The sequence below is a fragment of the Lepidochelys kempii genome, chromosome 1 (assembly GCF_965140285.1).
Source record: "Lepidochelys kempii isolate rLepKem1 chromosome 1, rLepKem1.hap1, whole genome shotgun sequence".
In the NCBI taxonomy this organism is placed as follows: domain Eukaryota; kingdom Metazoa; phylum Chordata; order Testudines; family Cheloniidae; genus Lepidochelys; species Lepidochelys kempii.
In genome coordinates, this window is record NC_136380.1 from 273,259,090 (window position 1) to 273,272,546 (window position 13,457).

At 43.1% G+C, this 13,457-nt stretch overlaps 2 protein-coding genes across 9 annotated transcripts in view; both read left to right on the forward strand.

Moving 5' to 3' along the window:
• The first annotated feature begins 1,052 nt into the window (after nt 1-1,052).
• POC1B (POC1 centriolar protein B) overlaps nt 1,053-13,457 on the forward strand; it is a 108,207-nt gene continuing 95,802 nt past the window's right edge. For 2 of the 8 annotated variants that reach the window (XM_073327573.1, XM_073327574.2), the window contains exons 1-3: nt 1,054-1,296; nt 2,600-2,684; nt 12,786-12,957. In XM_073327573.1, coding sequence (XP_073183674.1) covers nt 1,282-1,296; nt 2,600-2,684; nt 12,786-12,957 — 272 coding nt within the window. In that variant the 5' untranslated portion in view covers nt 1,054-1,281. Of the gene's footprint in view, nt 1,297-2,599; nt 2,685-12,763; nt 12,958-13,457 lie in introns of those variants that run through there. The other 6 variants (XR_012156721.1, XR_012156722.1, XM_073327575.2 and 3 more) reach the window with 5 other exon arrangements.
• On the forward strand, nt 3,175-5,748 carry GALNT4 (polypeptide N-acetylgalactosaminyltransferase 4). Its single transcript, XM_073327572.1, has one exon. The coding sequence runs from the start codon at nt 3,409-3,411 to the stop codon at nt 5,158-5,160; it is 1,752 nt and encodes a 583-aa protein (XP_073183673.1). The 5' UTR covers nt 3,175-3,408; the 3' UTR covers nt 5,161-5,748.

Genomic DNA, 13,457 nt, shown 5'->3' on the forward strand with positions numbered 1-13,457 from the left:
CTGCCTTTGTGGTGCAAATTGGTCTTAGAGGAGGGCATATAAATCCTCTATTACTGTAATTTCTGATCACCTCACTCTTTGACGTATTGATTTCATACGGTGTAAATTAAAATAAGTTACCCCATTTAAAATACTTAGATTCTGCATTACTGATTTCTTGTATAAGGGGAAACCAACATGGAAGTCCCTGAAATCTGCTACTGCACATCACATTCCCTAACTCTGTGGAATTCATTCAGCATCATACTTCTTCAAGTAGAAGTAGTCTTAGCAGAACTCAATTTTTAAAATTTTGGTAGATAATGTAGGTTTAATTTTAAGCATTTTTTTTTAAAAAAAACCTACTTGAATTAAATGTTCACAGTTGTGGGAAGTTATGGGGGAGGGCAATTATTTAATGACAATGAACAGTGAGATTTTAAAAGTTAGAGCTTTCTAACCGTTCAAACACAAACTGTCCATAGCACCTGTTTAAAAAGTACAGTGACTAGCCTTCAGTTAAACTCGTGTCCTCAAGCAGCATTTTGCTTACTTTGCCTGTCCTACATTTTGATGGGTGCAGATGAATGTATTTTTTTGAGCCCTGTGTGTGAAATTTAAATTCACTGACATTTGCCCACATTTACCATACAACTCTCATCCTTCCAAGCCCGGCTAGGAGGCCCCAGCCCAGCCCCCAGGAGAGTGAGTCCCTCCCCCCACAACACGGATGTAGCATGGCTGACATGAGGGGGATTGGAGTCTAACTCTCCCTGACTCCTAAGGCGTTAGAAACGAAGGCGGCTCCCCAAAACTGGCTCTGCGGGCTGACCCCCCCCCACGGGCGGCGGGTCAGCAGCTCAAGCATCGTTGCGAGTTCAGTCCCGCTAGGCCCGTGCTGCTGAGGCAGAGGCGCTCCCGCTCCGGCGGGGGCGGAGGCAGGCCAGGCGCTGAGCTGCGCGCGGGCCTCTCTGGGGGCGTGGTCCCTGACGGGAGGACGGGGGGAGGCTGCGCAGAATAGGACATGGACGCTCATGGTAACCAAGCAACTGGGGGTGGGGCTCACTGTTTCTTTAAGGGCGAGTCGAGTGCCTATCGCATGGATGCGGCTCTAAGCTCGGCGCCGCGCTCACAGGGGTGGATGGGGCCCTCGGCAAGGCGGGGGCTACTGCTGGGGTCGAATTCGGGGCTCGGCTAGTCGGGTCTGGAGCGCGGGGGTTTTGACTGCGCCGTGGGGCGGCCGCTGGCGCTGCAAGGCAGGGGATCGCAGCGCCTGGCGCGGGCGCGCTGGGCCGCTGTCCTATGGCGTCTGTGCTGGTAAGGAAGGGAGCGGGCGGGCCTGGGGGAGACGCTGCCCGCCGAGCGCCGCTTCTGGGGCAGAGGAAAGGGAGGGACCCGGCAGCTCTGCTGTGCGCGCTGGGAGGGGCGGGCCTCCCGCTGACTGCGCTGAGGGAGCCCCGGGCAGCCGCCCGCCAGGGCCCGAACTGATGAGCGTGTCTCCAGCCGGGCACCAACCGGCGGAGCCGCCTGGGGTCCGCGCCTTCTGGCCCTGCCCCATGCGCTGCCCCTTCTCCACCGGGACCTGCTTGTCTCGGGCCGAGCTCTGGGTTCAAGTTGCCCCCTGGGGCGTGCGAGCCAGCGCCGCGGCGTTAGAGCACGTAACCCGGCCACCCGCCGCTCCCAGGGGAGGTGACAAGCCCCGCTAGTGCCCCGTGTTTTCCTCTACTCCTGCTGTTACCGCTAAGGGCAGCTCTCAGGTGTCACGGTGATGGGCGTCTGGGCAGATCGGTGATGGACGCTCCTGCTCCTCAGTGAGCGAACTGGCCAACTGGAAGGGAGCCTGGAGCCCAAAGATAACGGGGGACAGCTTGTCACAGCTCGCCCTGCCAAGGGAAAACCTCTGCCCTTGAAACAGGGAGGGCGGGGGGCGTCCAACAGCTGTTAAAGGGTTTTCGTTTGCGGTAACCAAACCAAAACGCATTCAGAACGCCCGTTCACTTTGATTTGTCAGAGGAGAGTTACAGTCCCTTAAAGGGGAGCAGGAGGGTGGCCTTGCATATGATTTGCTATATCCGTCCTGTTTGTTGCACGGCGTTTTTTACTGCCATCCAGGGCCAGATTCCACAGGGGCGGCGGGTTGTTGTTCCGGAACATCTGTGCTATAATAGGGACATTCTGTAGGGCCTGGCTTCTCGGGATTTTTCTCCATGTCAACATCTAGAGACCAGCACCTGGGCCTGGGCCTCTCTTGGCTGTCACCGCACTTCTCCGAGTAATGCAACCTTGAGCAGTGTTCTAGCTTTTAGGATGCTTTGCAGTACTCTCCTCCCCCACTATTATAATAATGAAAGTAAGTTTTATTCTGGGCCACCGCGCTGCTGCTTTCCCAGAATCTTTCAATTGTATCTCAGAGAAGCTACCGCCTTTCAATATTAATCTCGGTGTGATCATAACATGGCGAGTTCCGGGTTGACAGAACAAAAATCAGGTGATGACACAAAACTCAGTTCTCAGATATTACAGGTTTCAGAGTAGCAGCCCTGTTAGTCTGTATCCGCAAAAAGAAGAGGAATACTTGTGGCACCTTAGAGACTAACCAATTTATTAACTTCTTCTCCAGGAGGATCCTATCTTAATTCGTCCCTTTAAAGGCCATAAAGCTGCAGTCACCGGCGTTGACTTCAGCCCGAGCAGCACGGCACTTGGTGAGTTTGTTACCTTTGTAGCGCGTTAGAGTTGCAGGCTTGTGCTGAACGCTTTGTGTAGGATCCAGACGCCCAGGTCCTGCAACGGGACTGTACTCAAGGAGGAGGGAGGGTACAGTGCCGCTGGAGCGCACGGAGGGGGAGGAGCGAGCGGATGGCGACAGGTGGGTGGCCCCTACAGGTTGTTGCTTGGGCAGGAGGCGGTGTTTGCTCTCCGGGATGACTGAGGAAAGTTTCTCAGCGGCTTCCGGAGAAGCGTGCTCGTGTGGCTCCGGGTCTAGCTCCGGTCCCCGGCGGGTGGGGCCGGCGGAGGCGGGGCTGGCGCACAGGGTTGGCGGGGAGAGGCGTTTCTCTGTGTCGGACGGGCCAAGGGCTCCCTGCCTCTTTTTTTAAGCGACAACTTTTTGAGCAAACCAGGGGGCGGAGGGGGAGTGCCCGGGGGAGGGGTTTGTCCCGGGCACAGAGAGGAGGAAGTAAGGCACGAGAGAGCTGGGGCGGGGGCGCTCCGCACAGGAGGCGGGGAGCGGGCGGGCGCGCGGGGTTGGGAAGCAGCTTCGTTGTTTTTTTGCTGCTCCGCATCCCCGCTCCGGACGATATCCGGGAACAGGACCTGCCGCAACCCAGCCGACCCCTCCCCAGCAGCCTGGGCCCGGAACTGCTGCCTCCCCACGGAGGCAGCGCTGCAGTAACTTACAGCTCTCCCTGCCCGTTTTAATCGCTTGCAATGAGGATCCATCTGGCCAGAAGATGGACTTGGCTGGGCAGAAGCTGCCTGTTGCTTGGCCTCTTGATGATTGCTTACTTCGTAGTGGAGCTGTGTGTTTCTACCTTCCATGCCTCCTTCACCGGAGACAGCGTCACCAATGGGAGATGGGAGAGGCACTTTTCTGGCAGACAAGAAAAAGCAGAGGATTTGGCTCGTCCAGTTTATGAAAAATCCCCTCCTGATTCTTCTGCGCTAGGAGAATGGGGTAAAGCCTCTCGTCCACAGTTGACACCTGAGGAAAAGAAACTAGAAGAAGAGCTGATTGAAAAATATGCAATTAATATTTATTTGAGTGACAAAATATCTCTGCATCGTCACATACAGGACAATCGAATGTATGAATGTAAAGCCAAATCTTACAACTATAGAAAACTTCCAACTACATCCGTTATAATTGCTTTCTATAATGAAGCTTGGTCAACCTTACTGCGGACAATTCACAGCGTTCTTGAAACATCTCCTGCAGTACTTCTAAAAGAGATTATACTAGTGGATGACTTGAGCGATAAAATATACCTGAAGGCTGAACTTGAAAAGTACATTAGTAACCTGAAAAGAGTTCGTTTGATAAGAACCAGCAAACGAGAAGGACTGGTTCGTGCACGCTTAATTGGAGCTACCTTTGCTACTGGTGATGTCCTCACATTCCTAGACTGTCATTGTGAGTGTAACTCTGGTTGGCTGGAACCACTTTTAGAGAGGATTGTTGAGAATGAGACTGTGATCGTTTGTCCTGTTATAGATACCATTGATTGGAATACATTTGAATTCTACATGCAGACGGGGGAGCCCATGATTGGGGGATTTGACTGGCGATTGACATTTCAGTGGCATTCTGTACCTGAACACGAACGTCAAAGATGGAAATCTAAAACTGACCCCATTAGATCCCCAACTATGGCTGGTGGGCTATTTGCAGTTAGTAAGAAATATTTTGAGTATCTTGGTACATATGACACAGGGATGGATGTCTGGGGTGGGGAGAATTTAGAACTATCATTTAGGGTGTGGCAGTGTGGCGGCACATTGGAGATCCATCCTTGTTCCCATGTAGGCCATGTGTTTCCAAAGCGGGCTCCATATGCGAGGCCAAATTTCCTTCAGAACACAGCACGTGCTGCTGAAGTGTGGATGGATGAGTATAAAGAACATTTTTACAATAGAAATCCTCCAGCAAGAAAAGAAAATTATGGTGATATTTCTGAAAGAAAACTACTAAGAGAGCGTTTGAAATGTAAGAGTTTTGACTGGTATTTGAAAAATATTTTTTCCAACTTACATGTACCAGAGGATCGTCCAGGCTGGCATGGAGCTATCCACAGTATGGGAATATCATCAGAATGTCTAGACTACAATTCACCTGAACATAATCCTACTGGGACTCACGTGTCTCTCTTTGGATGTCATGGTCAAGGAGGCAATCAGTTCTTTGAATATACATCGAGTAAAGAAATTAGGTTTAACTCTGTGACTGAACTGTGTGCTGAAGTCCCTGAACAAAAGGATTTCATTGGCATGAGGAACTGCCCAAAAGATAGATCCCCTATCCCAGAAAATATCATATGGCATTTTAAAGAGGATGGGACTATTTATCATCCTCATTCAGGAAAGTGCCTTAGTGCTTATCGTACTTCTGAGGGTCGGCCTGATGTGCAAATGAGGACTTGTAATGCTGCAGATAAAAATCAAATTTGGAAGTTTGAGAAATAAAATGGCCATTGATGATAGTTATTATCTGAAGAACTTCAGAGTAAATTAGTGGCTAGCTATGATTTGATACATGAATTTCCTCTGAGAGCCTTCCCTGTAGTAGTTTAGGAACTGAATCTCCTATGCTGAAGTGTACGAAAGTGGGTTGGCAAATACTGGGAATTAATGTTTAAAAGTGCCTTTGTACTGACTTAAGGTTTTTATTTTTGTAGGGTCTTGATTCATTATTGCTCACATTTCAGTTTATATTTTAGTTTTAGGAAAAACATGACCTGTTTTAGACCTGAAGAGTTCTTACATCAAGTGAAAGAAAATCTATGTTACTTTAGATTAAGGTTAAGAATTTAAATCTAGAGAAGTTAAGGTTCTCACAGCAATGTTTACTTAGCTATATTGCAGATATGTATTATGACATAAATTCACAGAATAAATAATACAGTAGTACATGGCTGAGTTAACATTGGTGTTGGAAGTAGAACCTTAATCCTTAGTCCGTTGTATAATCATCCAGGTGTTTACTTTATTGGGGATCTGCCAACTCCTAAGGGTTTTGAAGAGGTCATATTATTTTTAAAGGAATGAAAGTTTCTATTGCCTAACTACGTGGAAGACAGGAAACATTAGGACTGGCCAGGCTTCATTCCTTAATTCATATCCCCCTCCACATGTGAACACCTCTTCAGTCTTGCCCTAGTTCCTGAAAGCAATTTGATTCTTCAACACCTGCCCTGCCCACCCTAATGCTAGAGGTAGTGGAACTAGAAAGATGGGCTAGCAGTATGAGAATGTTAGCCAGGTGGAGTTTGGGGGGTGGGAAGGGGATGGTTAGGGGTGGGAGACTATTGAGTGTGTGGCCGGCGAGCCCAAAATAGTGGGTAAGAACCTGGTGCATTTATCTTGAGTTTGAGAGAGAAAAGGATGGGTGTCATGTTGACATTTGTCTCTCATCTTTGAATTCTCAGAACTAGTATGCACATTCTGAGTGCTCTAAGCAGTAGCTAGCACTCAATTTCTGGACATTTGTTTATATTCTCAAAACTACCATTATGTTTACATAATCTTTTGCATTCTTTCTTGTGGTTTTTTTTTCATATATGTAATATTTTATATACCAGTATGTTAGGAGGTAAAGAGGTGCTGTGTGGATAACAACATTAAGGCAGTGGTTCTCCACCTATTTACTGTTGTGGGATGCATATGCAGCTCTCTATGTGTTATGTGGGCCACATTCACTCAATATATATATGGCCTGTGTGGCCCTGAGGATGTCATATGGGCTGCAACTGTGTACTGATTGGACCTGCAGGCTGCAGGTTGAGAACCATTGCACTAAGGTGTTTGTTTAAATGTGTGACCATAGATAGGATGATCAAATAAAGTTTCTTAGGTGTGTGATCATTGGATTGCATATTCTAGAAAAAGTACAATGCCAGTACCAAGTGTTTTGGGGCCTCTACATGATTCTTCTAGGCACTGGCTTAAGCTTTGGCAAATCCAGAGTTTTTTTTTCGTTCTGTATTCATCTTGTGCTGTCTATCAGTAGCCACCAGATACCAAATCTTGATCTTGGACTGACAGCTCTTACCTTCAGATAGAGAGCCACAAATTAATGACAGAAAGTGAACATAAAAATCTGGGGAAGGTCTAGTGGGATATAGTAGGTGGTGTTGGTTCATTACTCCAGGGCTAGGCAGAAGGGAAAGGAGATGGCTGTTTGGAGGGAGAAAGTGGGGTCATAAAAGGGCTGGGGACTTTCTTGAAATAATGAGGCAAGAAGGAAAAGGATGTGTGTTCAGAGGTATTTCTAAGAATTTGTGAAGGATTGGAGGGAGGAAGGGAAAGAAGTGACCAGCAAGCTGGGGCAAGAGTTGCTAGGATGGAAGAGTGACTAGATGAGGAAGGTTTCAGAGCAGCAGCCATGTTAGTCTGTATTCGCAAAAAGAAAAGGAGTACTTGTGGCACCTTAGTCTCTAAGTCACCTTAGTCTCCACAAGTACTCCTTTTCTTTTTAGATGAGGAAGATTCTGGATTACGGGTGTAGTGCAGGGCCATACTAAAAATGATTGCCACTATGTGGTGCTGGGCATTATAAGTCTCTGTAATTTATTTTAACATGACTAATTTGAAATCTGATTTGTATAAATTGATATAGAATAAGGGAATTGTCACATTATATTGATCAGCAAGGCAGTCTTTTGCACATTCCACCAAACCTGAAGTGCCAAGGAATACCTCTGCATTCCTCTGTAGACCTGCTACTTTGAGAGACTACAGCCCATGACATGCTGAAAGAGCAAGCTTTATATGGTCATATGCATTTGTGAAAGCCTTACCATAAATAAATTTGTTTCAGCATGCAATCTTCCAAACGAATTCATGCTTGCATAGGCATCTACCTTGTATGCCATGCATACTTACTGTATTGAGGGAAATGAAGTATTGTGCATGCAGACTATGCAATTTTTATTCAATTCTAACATTTATTATTTTTTAAAAACCTAGCAAACAGTGTGTTCCTTTTGGAGGACTATTTTATGAATTGGAAATTTAAAAATAACTTGTTGGGCTGTCTGAGCAGAAAATAAGAATGAACAAGTTTCTTAAATATTACACTTTTTTCAAGGCACTTATAACTGACAAACAATTCAAGAGAACTTTCTTATCCCATATTTCAGGTTTTTTAAACAGAAAAATAAGACTAAGAATGTAACACTTCTGCCCAATAGAAGCAATTTTTATAATATTATAAAGATCTGATAATAGGAACTTGGAAATGGCAATCTCAACCATAATTGAAGCATTGCTACTGTAATCTTTTAATTCTGTGTACGGATTTCTGGAAAATCTGAAACTCTCTGAAACAAAGGTATAAATATATCTATTTTTAATTCTATCAGTTTTATGAGAATTTTGGGGACAATAAAATTACTGTATGTGGATTTTAAACTACTGATTTTAAATGATAAAAGGAACTATGTAAATTTAACATTGATTAAATGTAAGCTTTTTGTTGTTGTTTTTGAAAAACAGTAATAAAAATGACAAATGAATGTTGGTTAGTTTTCTGGCTTTTGTTTTGTTTTTGATCTTTGCCACTTATATTAGTGCCCACTACATTTAGAATGAACTCCATCCATAGTATTTTGGCATTTTATAAAGGTTAATAATAATAAACCTCTTTTGCTTAAAAGCCAACCAAGATTCTGAATTTAAGCAGCCTCTCCATCCCTTTGGCAGAAATGAATTTTTCATCAAATAGAAACTCTTTAGAATTACTGTTGTATATGTATTTGCCATTGTAACTAATGATGAGAGAATATTTGATAGAGGCATAGTTGTGTTAATGTTCCCATTTGATTTAAATATTTAAGTCTATCTACACTGTAATTCCTATTTTACTGGGTGACCTGGTTACAGCAAGGTAGCCTCATGATATAGTTGAGCATTAAGTAGATGGGACCAAATCGTGTGTTTTAACTGTCTAACAGTTCTACAAAAGGTCAAAGCTGTGTACAGTTCAGTCCTACTAAATCTTGTTAACAATATCAGCGCTGCTGTGGTGTTCGGGGGGACTGGGTTGGAGTACAGTAGAAGTTCCACTCTCGATGGAACCTTACTGTCTTTGGTAGACACATGATCAATATGGCCAATTATTTTTATTCTGAATTTGGCAGTATTGAGGGGTGGGAGAGGAGCCTATATACTTCTAGAAGTACGTCCAGATGTCTTTATTTACTGCCAAGGAAATATCCTTGATTGAAGGCCATTTTACTAATAATTGCAGCCCAGAAATGTATAAACCTGGTGTTTGCATAACTATCATTCCATTGTTGGATGTGCAAGTCTTTGATTCATATGCAGAAAAGCAAAATATGTAAGGAAAAATCTATTCTTAATTTCTATTACTATTGCCTGTATCATTAGATACTTAAGTAAAACTGTGGTTGTAATATTGTTTTTTGTACATAGACAAGAATCAACAATGTTCTGACATGAGGTTTGTGCACAGTCAAGTTTTTGCCCTCTTAAAACATCGTTATTGTTGTAGTGTAGGCGGGTACTTAATTAGAACCATGTTCAAACATGAAAGGTGTTCACATATCTCCTGTGGGCAGTGCATACACCAGACCTGCTCATGTAATAAACTGTTTTTACAAAAGTAGTCTATGGACCAACTTACTGTGTTTAAAGGCTGTAACATGGCAATGTATCATGCCTATATAAAGACCAGACGGCATTATACCACAAAAAGAAAAGGATTACTTGTGGCACCTTAGAGACTAACAAATTTATTTGAGCATAAGCTTTTGTGAGCTACAGCTCACTTCATCGAATGCTCATGAAAGCTTATGCTTGTTGCCGGCACCCAGTGCCGAGAGGCTGAACAACAGCTTGAGTGGTTCGTTACCCGGTGTGCTACACCCAATAATCACAACGGGGTAGAGAAGCAGAAAAGTTTATTTGCAGCTGCAAAAAGGTACAGGGAGAATAAAATCTCAAATCCTGCACAACAGAGCAGGAAGTTACACAGGCTTTTATACATCCTTTTCCCCAGCATACTTATCCAATAGCAAGCTGCTCCAAGTATCCATATAGCCAGCCAATCCAGTTCCCAGCTAGTTAGTCCCTGATTCTCTGTATCATTTGTTAAACTATACATAAAGCTGCTTTATTCAGCATTGTTCTTCCATATCTCCCCTGTTTGGCCTTGCTTAGTTTCAGGCAGTCTGACTCTGCAACATACTGTTGCAGATTCTCAGCATAACTGCTGTGTGTGCCTCCAGGCGGGGGGGGGGGGGGGGGCAAGGACACTTGGGCCTAGCACGCAGAGCTGCTGCGAGTGCCTCCAGGCAGGAGGGGGGGCCAAGGACACCGGGGCCTAGTGCGAGGGGGCTTCATCGACACTTGTGGTCTTCCATCCCCTCGAGTTACCTAGTGGCCATGCCCCAGTGTTCCCAACATGCTCAAATAAATTTGTTAGTCTCTAAAGTGCCACTTGTACTCCTTTTCTTTTTGCGAAATCAGACTAACACGGCTGTTACTCTGAAACCTGTCATTATACCACAGTACATTTTCCAGTGTTGATGCATCCAGTAATATGTTTTGTAATAATTAGGCTTCATCTACAATGGCTTGGGACATCATATTTAGCCCCTCCCTGGGAAGAGCCATGTTTAAATAGGTATTTTAACATTTTATTTGAATTTTGTAGAACTTAATGCATTTATAATATCTTATTGAGGAAAAAGAAAACATGGTGCAAAAAGGGAAACAATAATTTTATAAAAAAATTCTGTGAAATACTTTGCTTGGATAACTCAGAGAACCATCTTAAACTGGAATGAAGAAACAGAAGAAATTAATTTAAAGTGCATTTTGTTACATATAAAGAATAATTTAAATACAATTGCTGCTAATATGGTTTCAGCTCCACTGTTGAAGAAATAAGCTGTTGCTGTTAGCAACATTAACCATAGATGTATTTATAATAATTCTTTCCTACCATGCTGTGTTCACAAAAGACAAATAAGGAAAGAAATCCTAAAATATCTTAATTTATATTATTGTGGCTAAGATATTGCAGAGGTTTAAGATTGTGGTATACCTTCTACATAAGATTACACACTGTTAGTTCAATTCCTGGAAGCAGAAATATTTATGCTGTCTCAGGATCCCATTGAAATTAATGGGACTCAGTTCTCTTTCCATGATTGGGGCCTTAGTTAAGGATGGACTGAGAGCTTCGGCTCTGAATTACCTTTCTTGTAATTGTGCTCATGTCTGTCTCTTTGTCTTCTTTTTTTTTATTTCCCCCAGCTTGATATAGACAGATGCTTATTTGTGGTTATTTTTAAAAAAATGAGTAAAGCAGTAAAAGGAAGGAGTTAGAATGTAATTTTAAAATATGTTAATGTCTGAAGCAAGAAAGTGAGCCAGTGCTATGTGATATGCCAGCTTGTGCTCCATGGGTTGCTGGTGGTTTGTGGATTATATTTATTTTAGGAAGTAGTGGCCTAATAAATAATCTGCCCTGTATTTTAAAGGTGGTGAACTCAAATTCTCTCTCCTAAAGCGAAAAAAGAAAAAAACACAAAATATTATTAGAAAGAGCCTACTATGAAATAACCAACTCTCAAAGTTAGAAAAAATTATCACATACCTACAAAACATACACCCTCCAAAGTAGGGGGTCCAGGGATAACACCTTGCCTCAGAGACTATCCTTCCCCTTGGCTTCTGGGAAAAGCGGGGATTAGATCCATGGAGAGGACTGTGTAGACTCTACTGACGGGCTCATCATTTTATGTACTAGTCTTGCCTTGTGCTGTATATGTCTCTTTAAATTTAGACCTCTCTTCCTCATCTCTTGCCTCCCAAATTACTGCCCTCGCTGGTGCAGGTCGGGCAGAGAAGTATTAACTTCTTCACATCTTCTGCAATTGCAAGGGAGATCCTATTCTCCCATCCCCTCTCTTCCCACTTTCAGTGAGGAAGGAATTATTTGTTTCTTCTCTCCTTTCTTTTTCTTTTTTTCCTTTCTGATCATGCCATCCCCCACCTGCTACACCCCAGTCATTCCCAGGCCTTCCCTGCCTTCATCTTTTCGAAGCACTGACATAGAACTTTACCAGACTGGTCATTTTCATTCAGCTGCTCAGAAACTTCTAGGTAAAGACTGAAAAACATTGTGCTTAAAAAGTTAAACACATCATTATACAGAATTATGTACACTATGTGATCAGCTGTTCTGACTGCAAAGGCACACAAATATGTTCCAGTGCTTGCTGTTATTGAACCAACACCTTCAGTTTCTCATTAAATTCACACTGACTCAAAGAATGTTCAAACTTAGATACCTAATTCCTTTTTTAGACACCTATGTTCCAGTTTAGGAGACTAAAACTGATATTAGGAGTGGAATTTTCAAGTAGATCTTTAGCACAGGCCTACCTCTGTGGAGTTAGGCCAACACATAGTGCTTTTTGAAAATCCCACGGTAGAGACGGAACTTTAGGCACCCATCTGTGAAAATTTGGCTCATGTCACCACTGTGACTTTAAATAGCTGCACGTAGAAATGGCAGTATTTGTTACCCTGTTTCCAGATGTTTTAAATTTTGTTCAGCATTGCGAAACCTGTGTTATAATTATTGGAATATTTACAGTATTTTCATTTTCAAAGTGCTTTGCAAACTAATTTGTTCAATACACCTCAGAAATAATGTCCTTATTTTACAGATGAGAAAATTTATAGTGACTTGTCTGAAGTCACAGTGAACCAATGTTAGTGTCAACATTTCTGTTTAGGAGTTCCTGGCTCCCAGACTTGGTACTAGGGCCACTAGACCAAACCTGTCTCTCAAAACATTAAATAGATAATAAATTAAGTGGCATTGACAAAATCAGCAGTCATTGTTTTTGTAGGCATTTTGTGTCATTTGACTTCCATATTAAAAATTAACAGATTGTTAATGATGGTGGAATTTAAGGTACTGTCACCAGTTAAGTATGTAGCTATAATACATGTGTATTTTAAATTTGAGCGGTTATCGGAGTTCTTATTATTTCAAGTGATCTAGTTGTTTGCTTTTAACAGAAAATAGCTTTCAAATTATTTCTTGCCAGCCTCATCTTCTTTGGATAGGTTTCTTATGATATGGAATTTGAGGCCACAGTCCAGAGCTTTCAGATTTGTGGGTCATGTGGAAGCTGTGACCAGTGTACAGTTTTCACCAGATGGACACCTCATGGCATCTGCTTCTCAGGATCGGACTGTTAGACTATGGATTCCCTGTATGTGAGTACAGTATAACTGAAGTATATTGGTTATATTTTTTGATACTGCAAATACCAGTATCAGAGAAACTTCAGATCTGTAGATTATTGCCCCCTTTCCAAACATCAGGTGGACCTGAGGGATAATGGGAGTCTGGGGCAGCTGGAAGCAAGGTTCTTAATTCTCCTTGGTTTCTCCGCTGTTCTATAAAAGTACAGAAATTAGGAAGCCTTAGCTCAAGGCAGGCAAGCATGAGTGGGTGGCAGGAGGAGGAAGGCCTAAATTCATGTGGCAGTGTTTTCTTTCAAACTCAAAGGATACATTTACTTAAATGGGAGTTGTATGGCTAAAATCCAGTGCAACAGTTTGCAATTTGTGGGTAAGTGATGAAAGAAGCCAAGACAGCAACTTTTATTCATTCAATCAAAATTTGTCTGTTCCTTTAGAGAAAAATGATAGTGATTTTGAACAAAAAATATTTTAGACATTTTACAGTATTGAGGCTAGTGTTTACCTTCACT

Coding starts and splice junctions, on each gene's coding strand:
- GALNT4 (XM_073327572.1), top strand. CDS start 3,409: ATGAGGATCCATCTGGCCAGAAGATGGACTTGGCTGGGCAGAAGCTGC.